The following is a 19,301-nucleotide window of genomic DNA, read 5'->3' on the forward strand; positions in this document are numbered from 1 at the left end:
CTGAGAAATCTGAGTTATGGCCACACTTATGAAGGCAACAATAAGTTTGCCTATATATGCTTCATCTATGGATCACAGTTTTGATGGTGGAGAAAATAATAAATACACTTCTTTCTACAGTAACTTGTACATTGCAAAAACGTGAAGAAACTTGATATTTGGTAAACTCTTACCATGTGAGCAATGAACGACATAAAGAAAAGCTAGTTTTGAAGTCAATAAAAGGATGAGAAAAATAAGATTGGGCTTTCCAAATTATCTCTCTCCCTGTTTTTTCAAAATTCTCTAGCTTACCCAGAGAAAGTTAGGCTTTATTCTAATTATCAGTACTGAAGAGTCAAATGCTTGTTTTCTTTATTTAAAATGATAGTGTGCTGAAATGAAAGCTGGGTGACAGTTTTGTTGACAGTGGACACAATATGCAGAAGAGAACTTAATCTCCTGTAGAAAGCTTCCAAATTTACGTTTCTTCCTTGTTGGATTTATAGACTTCTAACTCAAAGGCATCTTTAAGTGGGGTAAAAAGTTCTCCATTATTTGTTTTGGGGCTACTGATGGCTAAGATATTCATACTTAGAATACCAAATACAAACTTTTTGCAATGTTGTTGCTTCTTAGGGTTGGACTCTTTTAATGGAAGTTCTCACCACTTTCCTGTTGAAGAAGATAAAATGCTGTCTGAATTAGAGTGGGGATCCCAACAGACAAAGAAGTCCTTATCAAGTAGCAGAATTTCTAGTAAAGATCATGAGCAGAATCCAGATACAGACAGCACATTAGAAAACTTGTCTGGACACTCCCTAATGAGGTAACGTGAACCTTATAAGACTGTGTGCAAATATAACTAAGCTTGATAGTGTTATCGCATGTTATCAAAAATGGCAGTGTCTTTGGATATGCAAAAGGAAAGTAACAGAAATGATCAAATATCAGCAAGATAGGCGTGCAGAAAACGTTTTTTCCTCCTGTGTTTTAAATATGAAAGCCCAAAGTAGATATCTGTAGTAACAGAAAATAGAAAACAGGGATTCCTCCCCAAATGACCCCTCTGGTTTTGTAAGGGTAACTGTCCGGTATAGGTATCCTGTCAGGTTCAGTACCTTAAGCATTGAAACAGAATTTTCGTTTTGTACTTCTACAAATAGTCTGTAAGAAGTGTGGCTGGAAAAAATAGCTAGTCAACCTTTGCAGTCGTCTTGCGCTTTTCAGTAGGATCCACGTACATTTTTGGCTTGACTTGTGTTCAGCTAATACTCATAAGCCTAGCCAGCTCTGTGAGTTGATGCTTTTTGACAGATGAACTGATCCTCAGAAAAGAGTGTAGAAAAAGAGGAAAAAATACTAGTTTTCTGTTGCATCCTCTGTTATATCTAACTATGAATGCAGTTTTTCTGCTAATTGTGCAATCAAGATGGTTGTGAAGTGCTCAGCTTAGTTTTCACTGCACTTTTTTCTAAAAAGCAACAGATAGTACAAATGGTCTCTCACTCGTTCTGAGTGAGTATAGAGTGGTTCTGAGGTATTGACTTATGTTGGTGACTTTCACTGATACCCAGTATTGGGTTTGAAAGGTCCTGTGACCTCCTAAGGTGTGCCAAGTAAAGCAGAAAGTCTTCTTAAGGGATTTAAGCAGCCACTGTTAATCCTCTTTGACTTAAAAAAATTGGAATAATAAATTTAAGGAGCGTCATTTTCTGTATGTTAGGAAAGCAGTATCTTCAACTGTCTCTTAAGAAGAAATGTTTCTGTAGTATTTTACTGTTTAAGTCAAGTTTTGACCTTCAATTTCATTGCATTTTGATGAAAGAGGTTGAGACTCAGGGCAGTGGCTTATCACATTCAGTTGCATCCATACGCTGATAGTAACCTGTTTACTTTTTAAAAATAACCATTCATCATATTCTGATATCAAAATATTGCCTTAATTTCCTGTGACTAAAACAAAGTTCTTCACTGAGACTCTCAAAACAGATGTGTAAATGCAGATGCAGGTGAGTGCATCCTGCAATGCGAGGTTCCTAACAGGAGGCACACTGAAACCGCTTGTCTGGCCATGTGGAACATGTAGATACTATGTTAATTTTTTTGTATGTGTGTGCTAACTAGGTTTAATATTTGAGGGAAAAAATAGGGTGCTTCAGAAACTTCACCCTAAACTGGGATATAGGTACAAAACCCATCTCATGAGGCCATTTCCTAAAGGCAGACTGATCCTGTGCAAACCATAAAAGACTCTGCCTTTTGCGTGTGTCCGTTTGGTGTATATAAATGGAAGAACTAGGATATTGCTTTATTGTCTTGTCAAACAACTGAACTTAGGAGAATATTGACTCCTTTTTTTTGTTTCATTGGCAGTTTCTCAGACAAGGGAAGATCCCAGAAGACGCCGACTTCTTCCCCGTCTCCCGGTTCCCAAAAAATGTTGCAGTTTGATTCCATAGGCAATACAGCAGAAAGAGTGAAGTCACCTGCTGGCTTTTCTGGAAGTGCAACATCAGGGCTGAAGCCTAACGTAGCCTTCCCTGACTTGAGTCTGGGAACTAGCAGGTCTGTAGCAGGAGCAGCCTCAACAAGCGGTGAGTTGTTTTGTTAAAACCATTCTAATCCTGGAGGAGGGTTTTTTTTTCCTTTGTTTTTTGATTTGGGGCACTAAAATCTGTGGAGGTTGACTGGTAAGTCTTATCCCGCAGGATGTATGCGCTTCTCCCCTGCTGGTCTTCAGCATCGTTTATCAGCAGAATTGAACTACCTTAGTGCTATTGAGGAGTCTGTGCGACAGCTTTCAGATGTAGAACGAGTACGAGGCATATCGCTTGCCCAGCAGGAGAGTGTTTCTTTGGCTCAGATTCTAAAGGTAATGGAAAAATATTTCTTTTTCTTAACCTTCCTTTTTTTTTATTTTGCAAGAAAATTAATCAAACTAGGATGAGTTACTCTTTTGTTAGCAATGCAGAGAAATTGTAATGGGCATGATGGAGCACAGAATCATCACAGAATCATAGAATGGTCTGTCTGGAAGGGACCTTAAAGATCATCTCGTTCCAGCCCCTCTGCCATGGGCAGGGACACCTTCCCCTAGACCAGGTTGCTCACAGCCCCCTCCAACCTGCCTTGAACACTTCCAGGGGTGGGGCATCCACATGTTCTCTGAGCAACCTGTTCCAGTGCCTCACTGCTCTCATTGTGAAGAATTTCTTCCTTATATCTAATCTAAATCTTCCCTCTTCCAATTCAAAGCCATTGCCCCTTATCCTGTCACTCCATGCCCTTGTAAAAAGTCCCTCCCCAGCTTTCTTGTAGGCCCCTTTTAGGTACTGGAAGGCTGCTCTAAGGTCTCTCAGCCTGTCTTCACAGGAGAGGTGCTCCAGCCCTCGGATCATCTCCATGTCCCTCCTCTGGACTCACTCCAACAGGTCCATGTCCTTCTTGTGCTGGGGGCCTCCGACTTGGGGCAGTACTTGGGCAGTACTACGGGGGACAGGGGGGAGGTCTCACCAGAGTGGAGTAGAAGGGGAGAATTGCCCCCCTCGACCTGCTGGCCATGCTGCTTTGGATGCAGCCCAGGATAAGGTTGGCTTTCTGGGCTGCCAGCACACATTGCCGGCTCCTGTTGAGCTTCTTGTGAGCCAGCACCCCTGAGTCCTTTTCCTCAGGGCTGCTCTCCATCCGTCCTCCCCCCAGCCTGTATTTGTGCTTGGGATTGCCCCGACCCATGTGCAGGACCTTGCACTTGGCTTTGTTGAACTTCATGAGGTTTGTGCAGGCACACCTCTCAAGCCTGTCAAGATCCCTCTGGATGGCATCCCTTCCCTCTAGCGTGTCGACTGCATCACACAGCTTGATGTTGTCGACAAACTTGCCAAGGGTGCACTCCATCCCACTGTCTGTGTCGCCGACAAAGGTGTTAAACAGTGCCAGTCCCAATCCCAACCCCAGAGGAATGCCACTTGTCACTAGTCTCCGCTTGGACATCGAGCCATTGACCACAACTCTGAGTGCGACCATCCAGCCAATTCCTTATCCACCGAGTGATGCATCCATCACATCCATGTGTCTCCAATTTAGAGACAAGGATGTTGTGTGGCAGTGTCAGATGCTTTGTGCAAGTCCAGGTAGATGATGTCGGTTGCTTTCCCCTTATCCACCAACACTGTAACCCCATCGTAGAAGGCCACCAAATTGCTCAGGCCTTCATTTGTCCTTAGTGAAGCCATGTTGGCTGTCACCAATCCCCTCCTTATTTTCCATATGCCTTAGCATAGTTTCCAGGAGGATCTGCTCCATGATCTTGCTGAGCACAGAGGTGAGACTGACTGGCCTGTAGTTCCCTTCCTTTTTTCCCTTTTTAAAAATGGGGGTTATGTTTCCTCTATTCCAGTCAGTGGGAACTTCCCCAGACTGCTGCGACTTCTCAAATATGATGGACAGTGGCTTAGCCACTTCCTCCACCAGTTCCCTGAGGACCTGTGCATGCATCTTACCAGGTCCCATGGACTTGTGCACCTTCAGGTTCCTTAAATGGTCTCAGACCTGATCTTCCCCTACAGTGGGTGGTTCTTCATTCTCCCAGTCCCTGCCTTTGCCTTCTGTGACTTGGGCAGGGAGGCTGGAGCACTTGCTGGGGAAGACTGAGGCAAAAAAAGTCGTTGAGTACCTCAGCCTTCTCCGTGTCCTGAGTAACCAGGTTTCCCATTTCCTTCCAGAGAGGAGACCCACATTTTCCCTAGTCTTCCTTTTATCACTGATGTACCTATAGAAGCTTTTCTTGTTGCCCTTGAAGTCCCTGGCCAAATGTAATCCTATCAGGGCTTTAGCTTTCCTAACCTGATCCCTGGCTTCTTGGACAATTTCTCTATATTGCTCCCAGGCTACCTGTTCTTAATTCCACCCTCGGTAGGCTTCCTTTTTGTGTTTGAGTTTGTCCAGGAGTTCCTTGGTCATCCATGTGGACCTCCTGGTGTTTTTGCCACACTTCCTCTTTGTTGGGGTGCATCGCTCCTGAGCTTGGAGGAGGTGATCCTTAAATATTAACCAGCTTTCTTGGGCCCCTCTTCCCTCCAGAGCTTTGTCCCATGGTACTCTACCAAGCAGCTCTCTGAAGAGGCCAAAGTCTGCTCTCCTGAAGTCCAGGGTAGTGAGCTTGCTGTGCATCCTCCTCTGATAATGTCTGCATCTCTGATAATGTTCACTTTTTTAGGATTAATTTCTGTTACCTTTCTTATTTTAAGTTGACACTAAGGAACTGGTGACTCTAGAATATGTGTCATTAATATACTATTATCTGTAATCACTGCTTTGGTTGTGTGCTTCAGTAAAATAAAAACTTGATGATTTACTGGGTTTGGTGTTGGGTCCCAATGCCATGCAGTGTAGTTGTTCAGGCTGAATCATTTGTCTTATTCCATGAAAAGGATATTTTTGGTTGAAATTTCCTTATGTTGACAAAATGGCTTGTTCTAGTTTGTTGAATTAATTGATCTCCTAAATCCTCTTTCTTTCTACACTGTGGTGGGAGAGTATGGGGAATGTATATAGTCTACTGCCTACTTAAAAAGGGAGAGGATCAGTCAGTAGGCTGAAAATTTTATTTTACCGGAAGAGGCACCACCAGTATAGTAGACCCAGATCTTTCAAAGGTAGTTGCAACCAGTGGCTAAGGCAGAAAAAGGTCTTTACATGTAACTTGCATGATTAAAACTTGTTTTCCTAATCTGTAGGCACAGCAGCAGCGCCACGAACGGGACTTAGCTCTTTTGAAAATCAAGGCTGAACAAGAAGCTTTAGAAAGTCAGAGACAACTGGACGAGGCAAGACAGAAGGCAGCTCAGGTAATGCTGCCCTTCAAAAAATGTGGAGTATGTAAGAGGCAAAATGCTGTAAGTAAATCCGTGCCTACGAGTATTCTCGGTTTGCAGCTGTAAACATATGGAAGTGTTGAAGGGGTTTAATATAGCTGAAAAAAGTGCTTAGGGGCCCATGTCAAACTCTTTTGCCCCAGATTTTGAGAAATAAAACTGTAGAAGTTATAGCCAGAAAATTTTGAAGAGCTGAACTGGCCGTGTTTTCTGCATAGGTCCATGCAGAGTCACTACAGCATCTGGCCCAGTCACGGCAGGAGGCTGTACAAGAGACATCATGCAAGGCAGCAGCCAAACAGGCGGAAACTGCACTTCTCACTGCAGATGCAGCTCACCAGATCCGTGAGGTGAGGTCCTGAGTGAAAGGAAAAAGTTGTTCTAATTTCAGTATTATTTTGAATATTTTGTTTTGCCTCTAGGTTGTTCTCTGTTCAGTGTCATTCTCAGTGCAACTTCTTCACCTTCATAATGTGAGAAATTATAGGACTTTAAAGGAACTTTTCTGGCATACTTACTTAGAAGTCAGTCAGCAGCCTTAAATCCCTGTTCACTATTCTTATGATCTTCCAGTTAAGGAACTGTTAAGAAGTTTGTTCTTCCAGGAGAGGCTGATGATAGTGAGCACAACATCTTTAAAATTAAAGTGTTGGACTCCATCAGGGATTGATCCTGTATCTGTTTCATGTGCAAATTAAATTAGAAAAGCAGGGATATGGCAATTTTGCTTACTTTTGAAGGTAGGAGACCAACAAATAAAAAAAAAAAGAGGAGGGAGGATCTTCAGCAGAGCTTTCAACTTGGTAGAGTTTGAAGTTTTCTTTTTTTGAGTCTGTCTTCATTCTTCTTCTGGCATACAGAATATTTATTAGCTTTCATTTTTGTATATCAAGAGCTTTAAACTTGGTACAGAGTTTGAAGTTTTCTTTTTTTGAGTCTCTCCGTTCTTCTTCTGGCATATAGAGTATTTATTAGCTTTCATTTTTGTATATCAGTTTATCAGTTTTTATACTTGTTCCCAACATGTAGCAGCTGCTTCACACATAGGTAAGAAACACAGTAACCAAAAAATGCTTTTACTTCTTCATGGTTTAGCAATTGCAATGACTGTGGATTAGGGTTATGGGATGGAGTGCAGAAGGCTGATGGGTATGAACATAACAGTTTCTTCACAGCTTGTGCACATGCTGGTGCTCAGCAAAGCTGTTTTTATGATAGGTAATGGGACTGCGGAATAATACTGATGTACTTGTTCTGGGCTTTGCCAATTATGTGAAGTTTAAATGATTTTTGAATAGACAAGAATGGGTGAGGTTAAAGGAACAGAAAAGCTCAGGCATCTGAGATACATGCAGTGGTTGTTGATAGCAGGTAGTGAAGTCTTGGGTAAAGACAAAGAACTTTTGTAGTTTATAGAGCTGAAGTGGGTGGAAGCCAATTAAAAAACAAGGGAGAAGAAACAGTGACAGCTTTTATTTGGTGTAGGGTTTTAATCTCTCGTTTTGCTTTAAGTTTGAAGTCCGAGAGTAAGGGGTGCTAGTGGAGAGGTTGATGGGGATGCTCTGGTTAGTGATGATGGGCTAGCACAGTAGCTCTTCCAGCCACGTTCACAAGTGACTCCTGATATTCAGTTGAACAACTGTTTATTGTAACTGGAATGCAGCAATGGAAATACTGGTCACCGATGTGCTGGGAATATTTTTGGTTGTACACTGTAATTTCTTATGTATAAAGGAATAGAGTTAAGTTTCTGCATTGCTTTCAATTAGAAGTTTATCTTATGCAAAAGAGATAACATAGCATGCTGCTATACAAGTTTGTTCATTTAGGGTTGGCTGTCATACTAATGAAGGACAAAATAGTGAGTGATGTATACAGACAATCCAATTAAAAAAAATCATTCACTTGTTTTTATAAAATTTTATGCATTACAATTAATGTATGCATTAATTGAAGAATTAATGGAGAAATTCAGTATGTGTATTGGAAGTTATTGAAATATGGCTTATTCCTACCTTTGAAACCAGCCAGTGTTCCCTGCTCTGCAAGAGGCAGACCTTTGAACAAGAATCAAAATATTAAATTCTAAAGCTTCTAAAAATCGGTGTTCTCTGCTGTGATTTCTGAGGAAGTTCTTCTTTCTAGTCAGGTACACAGTGACTGCCATATATTAAAAAGGAGACATTTATGGCTATTTGTTGATTTAATGCTGCCAATTTTAGACTTGGCAGCTTGCATTGGAACTTAAACCTGTTGCTTCCTTTAGAATGGAAGTAGTATTTCTTGCTCTTTGGGCAAGATGTACTTTCAAATGAAAAAGAAAACATTGTTTCTGGTGTTCAGGTTTTTGTTTTGTTTGGTTTTTTTAGTTATTTGTAATGGTGAGTCTGGAGTGTTTTATTACATGGCGATCATTCTACTGCTCAGAGTTTGGTTGATTAGAATGATATGATAAGTAGTATCTTGCATGTCTGTAGTTTCATATCAGTAATTCCACTCTGCGTAAATTAAAGAACATGTGTTTAGAGAGCAATATGCACCTCCTACAACCAAAATTGACATGTATGTGATTACAAACCATCTCAAAACTGTCTTACACATTTGTTCAATAAATCAGTAAATTGCCTGCGAGAATGACTATTCTCTCTTTCAAAAAGATTTTGATGCTGATAAGTGCATTGTATTCCTTTGTTTTTTACTGTACTCAGATGACCGAGTTAGCACGAACACAGATCTCAGATACTGTCAGCGCTCCAGCTGCTCCAGTCACCACCTTGTTTGACCATCAGCGGCAGCATCATTCAGAGTTCATGAAACAACTGAGAGCCCGAACTGATACAAACAGGTTTTGCCTAATGTTTCACACCTTAGGAAGGGGGAAGTAAGATTTGTTAGGTTTTGCTTCACCAATGCTTGAAAAAAGTTTTAAGATGTCATAATGAGTGAGTATTTAAGAAGAAGAATTCAGATTCCATCTTTATGCCCTCAATAGTGTACACCAAAGGTGACGTTAACTTGTTCTGTGAAGCTCTAGATAAAAGAGTAGAAAAAGATGCTCTAAATGTTTTGTGGGATGATTTAACTAGTCTGAGCTTTAGGTGATCTTCTAAGAAATTTTAGCTGTTACTACTTCTGGTATACTGATGAACACTGATTACGCTTTGGTTTAACACAATGCAGATTTACTCAAACCACTTCCCTTTCTCAGGAAATGTGAGTCTGGTGCCGTATCACGAAGTAAAGAGGAGACAGGTGACTCAAAACAGACGTACTCACCGATGTTTGATAGTTATTCAGAGTCCTCAAGATCAAAGGTTCATGATCAGAGGTAAGAAGAGTTTAGATTGCACAGGGTGGTTTTTTTTGCTATAAATAAGAACTAAAGTACAAAGATGCTTCCTTCAAATTTTATTCTTTTTTTTAAAAGAGGGAAGGTCAGTATTAAACCTTGAACAGGTAGACCTGTCTTATATTCCAGAGCTTGAAGGTTTACATGCCTACGAGAATTTGCTTTGTCTTTAATTAAAAATCCTACTGCGCTGTGGTCTGCAGTATAATAGTATGTTGTGTATTAATATCTTCAGTTTTGAATTTGCTGTATTTGTTCTAATTGGATGCTTTTCTCTTTTCTAACTTAAGAATAATTGAGTTCCACATCTGCTTTCTCCTTCAGCTGGATTAGCAAGGGTCTAGCAAGCAGGTGAAGGGAAATGGTTATTTGCCTCTGTTCAGCTCTTGTGAGACTGTGTCTGGAATACAGTGTCCAATTTTGGGCTCCTTGGTAAAGAGAAGGCAGCAAGATGCTTACACAAGTCTAGTGGTGAACCACCAAGATGGTTAGGAGGCTGGAGTACATGGTGTAAAAAAGAGGCTGAAGGAACTGAGCTGACTTGACCTAGAAAAGAAGAGGCTAAGGGGACGGGGAGCTATTTGCAGTATCCTAAAAGCAGGTTGTTGAGGAACGTGAGGCTGGACTGTTCTTGAAGGTCCGTAGTGAGATGACAAAAGGCAATGGTGATGTTCCAGAGAGTGGTCAAACACTGGAATAGGGGTGCGGGGAAGTTGTGGGCTCCTCTGTCCTTGCAGGTGTTCAGAACTTGGATGCGGCCTTGACTTTGGTTGGATGAAATACCTTGAGAAATTGTTGAGCTGAGATTATTCTGATTTCTGTGCTGTGGCCTGCTTGCATACTTCTATCGTGTTTCCTTTGTAACCTAAAAGTCACTTTAAGTCTCTGTTTGTCCGAGTCTTTTTCCCTGTCCTAAATATTTGCATTTTGTGCCCTTCTCATTTTGCTCTGTCTCTTTTTGAAATGGATTAGAGCATAGACTGGAGTTTCTGTTCTGGAAACACAGTGCAGGGGCCTGTAGAACTGCCTGCTCTGTAACATGCATTACTTTCTATTCTGTTCTCTGAGTATCTGACCATTTTGTTAGGGTTTTTGTTTTCACTGCTGCTTTGCACTGGCTTGAGATGTTACCTGAAGTGCCTGGAGTGCTGCTTCCCTGAGGTTTAGATTTGACTCATTTCCGGTGTTACTTTTCAATATCTTGCCTGTGTTTAATACTGGATTTTAGCTTTTTGTTCTCTGTTCAGTAACCTGATCTAGTTAAGTCCCATGAAGTTTCTCACAGCCCTTCTCTGATCTTGACCAACTGGAATGATTTTGTCCTCTGTAGTTCTTCTAATTTAAAACAGTGTCGCTATCTTGCTCATCCTTTTAAAAACTGCAAAGAGAGATGTTAGCAATGGTTTATCATCAATACTCATTGCCAAGTAGAGAGCATGCATACCTACAAACCACTTTCATTCTAAGGTAGCATAAAAATAACAAGTTCCGATGTCAATCTACAGCTTGATGAGGCTTGGAGTTTTAAAGTAGCAAAGCTGCATTTTAAAAACTAAACCAAACCTTCTGCCTGTTGATTATTGCTGGGATGTTAATCGTGGTGTTTACAATAGTAATGTAATATAAATGTTTTGAAACATGCAATGTAATTTTTTTTAAAAAAAATTATCTCTTGGTAACACAGTAGTACCAGCAGCCGCCAAGAGAGTCCTTCGGTTCCATTTTCTAAGGAGAATGAGAAGAAGCTTTCCCGTCGTGAAAAGATAACTAGCAGTATTGAAGAGCAGGCTCATACTGGTGTGGATGATTCCTTGCCAAGTGACAGTATTTTATCACTGCCAGACGAAAAAGGTTAGCTGTATTGTTTATATGTGATAAATCTGAAAGTGGTAAGGGGGAAGGGAGGGAGGTGCTGTTTCAGAATTAGCTGTTGAAATAAATGAGAGAATATGTGTGAAGGAAGCTGACCCTCAGGTGAATTGGTAGCCTCTTTAGAGTTAACAGAGGATGGCACAGTGAGGTGGGAACCTTTGAAATTCTGCACATCAGAGTGATAGTGTCTGTGGGACGTTCTTCTTTCTGCTGTGCTAGCTGGAGCCAGACGTTCACTTGCTGAATATGCAGGCTGAATGCCACATGTTTCAGCAGCCCCAGAAATGTGTTTATACCTGTGTACGGAAGTCTGTTAGGTCTTTCGAAGATAGATAACAGTATTTCATGATGTTCTCTAACTCAAGGTCAATCTTTTCTAAACATCCATTTTTCTGCTTTATAGTAGTTATCTCCCTGTCTTTCCTGCCTCTCCTAACTTCACTGAGATGAGGTAGTGGAAAAACTATATTCATGGTATGTACCTGAATGTAGAACCACTTCCTTGATTTCTCCCTCAGATTCCGCTTCTGTTGCAACAGAGTATTCCCTGAAATTTGATGAGTCCATGACAGAGGACGAGATTGAGGAGAAGTCTTTTCGGTCTTTGCTACCCTCTGAGAGTCATCGCAGAAATAACTTGGAGAAGAAGCGGGGTAATCGTGATGATTCTGATGAGGAAGTCTCCCCTGAAAAAACGGCTCTGTCATCTATCAAGGTAGGTCAAGCAGCCATAGTTATGGTAAATGGTTAACTGAAATGGTTAAGCTGATGAGCTTCAAGTGAGCTGTTCTTAGTTGTGTTTGCAAACTTTAGTTTTTTTTCTCCTCACTGTGGTTCTTTGAGCATCTCAAAGCATAGAATTGTATGACTCATGCTGTATGTCACTGTTGCACAAGTGCGATGACCTGACTTATGGAACAGTCCATTCAGGCGTCTGCCTGTTCTTTTGTGGCTTTGGAGAAGAGGAGTGACTTTTTGAGGTAGGTTATAAAAGCCCAGTGGATTAGGTCTTCCTACTATGCCTGCACACAGCTAGGAAGTACAAGAGGATACTTCATCTCTCTGGCCTAGGAGGGGATGTCTCAAAACTGTCATGCAGCCCAGGCCAGAAAAAGCTGATCTGCACAAAGCTCAGAGGAAAAACAGCTTACCTTCTTATATCTGTTTTTCTTATCAATGTTTTGGGTTTTTTTCACATCATGTTTACATCATACCAATATTTTTTTACATCAATTAAGCTTTGTAATTGAAAAAAGCCTTGGAATTCTGTGTTATCAAATTATGCCAAATTTGTCTTGCCTTCCAGGAGCTAAGCATGCCATTCTCAGGAGGGCAAGATAGTTTCTCTAAATTTACCATGGAGATGGTAAGACAGTACATGAAAGAGGAGGAGATGCGAGCAGCTCATCAGTCCTCACTGCTTCGGCTCCGGGAGAAGGCTCTGAAAGAGAAGACCAAGGCTGAATTAGCTTGGCTGGAACACCAGAAGAAGTAAGGCAGCTCTGAATATACACTATGGCTGACGGACCATTTTCTTGTACTTCTACTTGAACTTGTTTTGTAAGATTTTTCTTCCACCCCTCCCTTAAGTATCAATGGTTGAACTAGTCTTCTGACGTCAGTAGTCTATACAAATGTTATTGTCACTTGGAAAGAACAGAGCCCAGTTTCTAAGTGTGCTTTGATGTTTACATTAAATGCTGTTTGCTAAAAGAGAATTTAATTGAAACAGTAGAACATTGGATGTCTGTTGTCAGTCAGAGGAGGTAGTTCTCAACCATTACTCTACAAGTCTTGATTCAAGAATGTATAAAACTGTCAAACAGTTAGAACTTGATTTGCTTGATGTCTGTCTGAAGTTGTTTTAGTTGACTCAGGCCAAATTTTGTGAATCTGGGTACATGTCCTTAATGGTTTGTTTCCAACCGAACGTATGCTTTGTCCTGAAATGCCGCTTGAAGTACCTGGTGATACCACTAAACAGTGCTGGCCAGATTTAATCTGTCATACTTTTCCATGGTCGCTCTCTGCATGAGACTACCATTGTTCACCAGACATTTTCTTCCAATTTCTTGTCATTTTGGGTTTGACAAAGGATTGTGAGGTAGTCACCCAAGTGTCCTTTCTTTTATCTTTCTCAAATGATGAGCGTGCTGCCTCTGCAGAGCTTCTGCCCATTCATGTGTGATCTCATATTACCTGTGCTGGCCTTTTAACTGTGCGTGTCCGACTAAACAGTACAAAATATTCCACTGTAGAGCATACCAATGATTAAGTACAGGCATATCCTCTTCTGCAGGTTAGGAAAAGTAAACTTTTTCTTTTTACTTTAAAGAGTAAAAGGCTTGTTGTTGTGCACTTTTTTTCTTATTTAATCCTTTCTTTCAATCTGTTTGCAGACATTTGCGAGACAAGGGAGAGGATGATAAGATGCCTCCTATTCGAAAGAGGCAGCGTGGTCTGCTGCTGAGATTACAACAAGAAAAGGTAACTGATGCCCTCTAGGAAAATCCTGTTGAAACCCCTGTGTAGCCATTAAATGTTTCAGACACTGTAAAAGTGAAGAATTGAGAAAACTCCATACCAGGCTTTTGGATAGGAAGCTAGCAGTATTTCTTGCTGATAAGTTTTATTTGAGTTTCAGTAGTATTTAACACATTGTTTTAAAGGGTCCTTCTGTATCAGTAATCTCACTGGTTGAGACTTAGAAGTATTAATTGATCTTCTGTTCTTTGCTGCTGAAGTTCAGTCTAGTTACTTCATCGTGTAATTGTGGTAATTTTAAACCTGTAGCAAGGACACTGTGGCAGCTTTAGACTGTGTTCTTGAAAGCTGTCTGTCACAGTTCTTATGCTTAATCTTTTATACCTAAAAGGCAGAAATTAAGCGTCTTCAAGAGGCTAACAAGGCTGCTCGGAAGGAAAGACAGCTGATCCTTAAACAGCAGGCAGAAATAGAACGAATCCGTCAGACTACAATGAAACTGCAGGAAAAACTGAAGTCTGCAGGAGAAAACAAGCTGGTAAGTGTTCAGTACAGAAGCTGGAGTCTTCCCTCTTTGGCTGTGCAGCTGGTATTTGACTTCAGTGCTTATAGGAATGGAAAGCTACTAGATTGGACCTATCACTTGGAAGTTTTGTCTGCCTCAAATGATCTCAGTCTCTATCTCGGCAATTTTATGTTTAATTTCTTTAAAGCATTATTTAAGGAAATTAATTTGGAAAAGTTATAAAATGTTTTAACTGGGCAGTAGATGGTGTTTGTTAATTCTCAGGCTTAACCTAATGACTTTGGGAATATTAGGGGGGTTTTATGCTTAGATCTCTCGGGCTCTGATTTTGTTTGATTATTTGTCAGACCCCAAAGTACTAAATGTAAGTGCTAAACCTAAAACTTGCTGCTTTGTGTATGTGTTAGTGTCATTACACTAAGTTGCTACAAGATAGTAAGATGGGATTGTGGTAACTGTCTGTCTCCTTACAAAATTTTGAGGAGATGCAAGTTTAATAATAGTAGTATTGAAAGGATTGGTTTCATGTTTGGGTAACTGAATTCTGGTGGGGTTTTTTGTTCTAGATATGGTTAGGGGAGAACCTAAATTATGGAGGAAAAGGGTGTACTAAAAATTTTTGTGTCAAATAAAAATGAAGTTGGAAGATGAAGTTAAATCTGCAGGTGGACAGACTTATCTAAAATAGTATTTGATATAATCTGGGAAGAAGTAAGCTAAATTAACACAATTTTTTTAAAAAAATTGTAGAATAATTTTTCTTACTTTTAGTGTTGCCTGTTTTTTTTTTTAACACTTAATTTCAGGAATTTCACAGCGAGGATGACCTCAAACAGAGCAATGGTTCTAGCCCACTTCCAACTGATGCAGAAACACGCAGCCCTTCCCCAGTCTCAATCTCCAGCAGTGAGACTAGCAGCATTATGCAGAAACTTAAAAAAATGCGCAGCAGAATGGATGAAAAGTAACTAATTTTCTTTTTTCTTATACAAAAGTTTACTATATTAATAAAACGAGTTGGTTTGGCTGATATCTGCACTAGAAATGGCCATCAGAAAAATTAGAGGTATTGATATCACATATACTTTGATCTGAGTTGCCTGAAAAACAGCTGAATTAATGGAGGTGTTATGTGTGTGACTGAGAAGACAGGCTATTAATAAGACCTTTCTTTTCCTCCTGTGTGGTCCACAGGTTGGAAGAAAGTTGAAAAAGGTTGTTAGTCTTCAGAGGAAATAATTAAGTATATATGCAGTTACCGCTTCTGAAAACTAAGACTGAATCTGTTCATTTCACCTGTTTAAATTGTTTTGAATGAAAAATTGTTTCTGCATCTTTTCAATGTAGGAATTACTTTGTCTGCACTAAACATCCCAAATGCTCTACCAGCATGTGCTCATTAGTTTGAAGCATTAGATTCTTATTTGAGACTAATCTATTAAAAGTCTGGCCTCTGCCAGTTACCACAAGAAATAGTCTTCACTTAAACAATTTTTTTGAACTTATGACTAAGGTAGGTCACTATATTTTAGTCGATATGGGTGATATTTGTAATGTTTTTTCTCTTGAAACTCTTAACACAGCTGGATAAAACATCAAAAAGCAAGCACTGCCATTTGTGAAGGCAAGCTGTCTGTGACTCTTTAGCACCCTATTTGCTTGTAATCGGTTGAGAAGCACATTTCCCACACTTGCATGTATTTGTATATGATGAAGATAAAAAACAGTAGTAGTACGTGATGATTTGGAATAAGTAGGAAAAAACAAAAAACATGTTCTAGTTACGTGGTCTTCATGTTCTAGCCTGAATTGATTGCTGTTTTATTCACGAACAGCCAAAATCACAAATTATTTCAAGTTTCTGAAGTGTCATATTTCCAAAACATAATCTCTTGGCATTCCAAGTCATGTGAAAACCACCCCATCGTTACAGCAGCAAACTCTTTCTTGAAATACGTTTTGAGGTTGGTAAATGGCTTAAGATGGGAACTGAAAAGGATGTGCTCTGTAAGCCATGTTGACTTGTAGGGTTTCAAGAAAACAAGATTTTTCTTCTGATCTTATTTTTTTTCTTAAAAAGAGGGTCTTTATTTTTTTCTGCCTGAGATTCAACATACAAAATTTCAAGTTACAGCTTATGAATTTTGAGATATAGTATTAATACTGTATGAATACTATAAGAGATGACAAATACACTTTTACATTCCAGACTTCCTTTGTCGCTTTTTAGCAGGTAGTGGTTTTGTCGATACTGTTTTTGAAATCTTAGTTTTTCAAAGTACCTTCATTTCTAAGCAATGATATGGTTGCAGAAAGAATTACATATTAATAAATAATTGTCCTTACCATTACAAAGGATAGTAGTAGATGCAAAGTGTGTTCTGCCCTTAAAGATATTTTAATCATCAGTCCAAAACATTGCTCCCCTGGAGAATACTTTTCAAAAGGTGGATAGCAGGATTTGAGCTGAAACAATTGCTTTTAGGTGGAACAAGTGGAAATTGTATGTGATATAACATACGTGGTCATGTATTTTTATTTTTATGGTTTTGTCTTGGATTGCTATATATGTTCAAAGGAAGTAGTATTTTGTGTAAACATAAATGATTTTTTAGAACTTGATCTGCTTAATTGTATAGCTTTTGCACACCTTTTTGCATGTATTTTGGTAGTGATAGCAGTACTTCTTGAAAAACAATGCTGACTTGGTATCTTTTTTTATGTCCTTGTTTGTAAAACGCGTAAGAAGAATATCAGCATAATAGAGTAAGACATTTGGTTTGGGGTGTAATGATAGGAAGCCGCCATTTGAAGGGAATCAATCAGGCTGTGAGCTATGGCAGAAGGAAAGAAGCTGAATGACAAGTACAAAGGAACTAGAGGAAGGAATTGGGAAAGCCTACTGTGCTGGATTTGCAGTACTCCATAGCAAGGTGGAAATCCTTTGGCTTCCTTATTTAGGAGGCAGCTTTAATATTTCTCTTCTACTAAAAGGGGAATGAAAGAATAGTTCTGTTTTAATTTTAATTGATGAGTCTGCGTAGCCTGCATGTGAACAGGAGCATGCTCTGTCAAAGAGAATTTACCAGTTCCCCTTGCTTTCCTTGCATATGCAACTTTAATGATAATCTGTGCAATAGAAGAACTGATTAAATGCTTATTTTCTTTTGCTTTTCCTTAATATGCTTCGTAGCTTGCATTGTAGTTGATAGAGCTATAAGGAGCATGGTATGTTGCTATAATTATGATAATTCATTAGGAATTGGCTTAAAATGGTAATTCATTAGGAAATACCACTTTAAGCACAGCTGTAAGTTTATGTAGATTTTTTAAAAAAAACAAAACATTGTCTTTCTGCAGTTAGTACTTCAAAGGAAAGAGGCAATATGTGAGTGTTCTGAGACCAAGTCTGCACTTTGTTGCAAAAAACCAAAATAGCAGCTAGAAGTTGCATTACAAGTATATCTCGGACTTCTCCTGGAATTGCTTATGTTTTAAAAATACATTATTAAATCTCTTTTTTTTTTTTTTTTCCTCCTCTTTCACTGGTGCTTACCTTTGGAGAAGTAATTTTACTGAGGTTTCGCCAAGTGAATGAAAATGCGTTTAAAGTTTCAGACTAACAAAGTTGTTCATATCACAAGACCAGCATGCTATTTAATGCTAATAATATACTCTATCAACAGTTAGAATAGCAGGAGCTGCAAAAAGGTCATGTTGAGATGTGTTAACTGGTGCATGTGGAAGTCTGCATCAAAGTACTAAAACTCCTTCCAAAATTTGAAGAAAAATATAGCAGTGTGAAAGTAGCTTGCTTTTAATTAACAGAAAATGAAATGTTATAAGTGTATGTGTTCTATTACCTTCTGCATAACAGTGTATAGTTTTTCTACTTCAGATATTGGGTAATAACTATACAATGTTAAATGCAATTAATTTTAAAGTTCTTTGCTAGATGCTATCCGTTTCTTGTTCTTTCTGCTTTTTGCTATTCTAGTTTTAAACTCTTCCTCCTTATTTTGTAGACACTGCTCTCCTGTTCACTACTTCTTCTCTGTCTTTACGTCTCACCACTGGGCCTCTCTCAGTGTCTGTTTTCCCAACCTCCACCCCAAATTCCAGCTGTATATCTACAACCAATTGGTCAGGTAACTGTATCTTTCTCAAGTGATAGACTCTTTGATAGAGCATGCTCTGTTCAGTCCTAGAAAGTCAAGAGGTTCTTCGTTAGTGAACATTTTTGACACTTTCCTCACTGTTTCCAGATCTTTATTAATGACATGGACAGTGGGATTGGGTCCACCCTCAGCAAGTTTGTGGAGGACACCAAGCTGAGTGGTGTAGTTGATTTGCTGGAGGGAAGGGGTGCCATCCAGAGAGACCCTTACAGGCTTGAGGAGTGGGCTGATGTGAACCTTACGAAGGTCAACAAGGCCAAGTACAAAGTCCTGCAGCTGGGTCAGGGCAATCCCTGGTATCAGTATAGACTGAGGGATGAATAGACTGAGCAGCCCTGCAGAGAAGGACTTGGGGATGCTAGTGGACGAAAAATTGGATATGACCCAGCAATGTGCACTTGCAGCCCAGAAGGCCAAGCGTGTCCTGGGCCGCATCAAAAGCAGCGTGACAAGCAGGTTGAGGGAGGGGATTCTCCCCCTCTACTGTGCTTTCATGAGACCCCACCTGCAGTACTATGTCCAGCTCTGAGGTCTCCAGTACAAGACAGACATGGACCTGTTAAGAGTGGGTCCAGAGGAGGGCCACAAATATGATCCAACAGCTGGAGCACCTCTCCTCTGAAGACAGGCTGAGAGAATTGGGGTTGTTCAGCTTGGAGAAGAGAAGACTGCAGGGAGACCTTATTGTGGCTTTTCAATATATAACGTGGGCTTATAAGAAAAGTGGAGAGAGACTTTTTACAAGAGCCTATAGTGCCAAGACAAGGGGTAACAGTTTCAGACTAAGAGAGGGAAGATCTAGACTGAGTGTAAGGAAGACACTTTCTCTGATGAGGATGGTGAGGCCCTGGAACAGGTTGCCCAGAGAAGCTGTGGATGCCCCATCCCTGGTAGTGTTCAAGGCCAGGTTGGATGGGGCTTTACAGCAACCTGGTCTAGTGGAAAGTGTCTCAGCCCATGATGGGGAGGTTGGACTAGATGATCTTTAAGGTCCCTTCCAGCCAAACCATTCTATGATTCTAATCCCTTATTCCTGC

General features: G+C 40.0%; 1 protein-coding gene across 1 annotated transcript in view; it reads left to right on the forward strand.

Moving 5' to 3' along the window:
* Positions 1-19,301, forward strand: part of CEP350 (centrosomal protein 350kDa) — a 65,529-nt gene that overhangs the window by 22,302 nt on the left and 23,926 nt on the right. The window contains 13 exon segments of the mRNA XM_009710169.1: positions 619-808; positions 2,356-2,576; positions 2,691-2,854; positions 5,718-5,828; positions 6,074-6,205; positions 8,564-8,700; positions 9,064-9,192; positions 10,892-11,055; positions 11,595-11,791; positions 12,383-12,567; positions 13,476-13,563; positions 13,952-14,098; positions 14,893-15,050. Of these exon segments, the coding sequence (XP_009708471.1) occupies positions 619-808; positions 2,356-2,576; positions 2,691-2,854; positions 5,718-5,828; positions 6,074-6,205; positions 8,564-8,700; positions 9,064-9,192; positions 10,892-11,055; positions 11,595-11,791; positions 12,383-12,567; positions 13,476-13,563; positions 13,952-14,098; positions 14,893-15,050 (2,023 nt within the window).

The sequence above is a fragment of the Cariama cristata genome, unplaced genomic scaffold (assembly GCF_000690535.1).
Source record: "Cariama cristata isolate BGI_N322 unplaced genomic scaffold, ASM69053v1 scaffold2731, whole genome shotgun sequence".
In the NCBI taxonomy this organism is placed as follows: domain Eukaryota; kingdom Metazoa; phylum Chordata; class Aves; order Cariamiformes; family Cariamidae; genus Cariama; species Cariama cristata.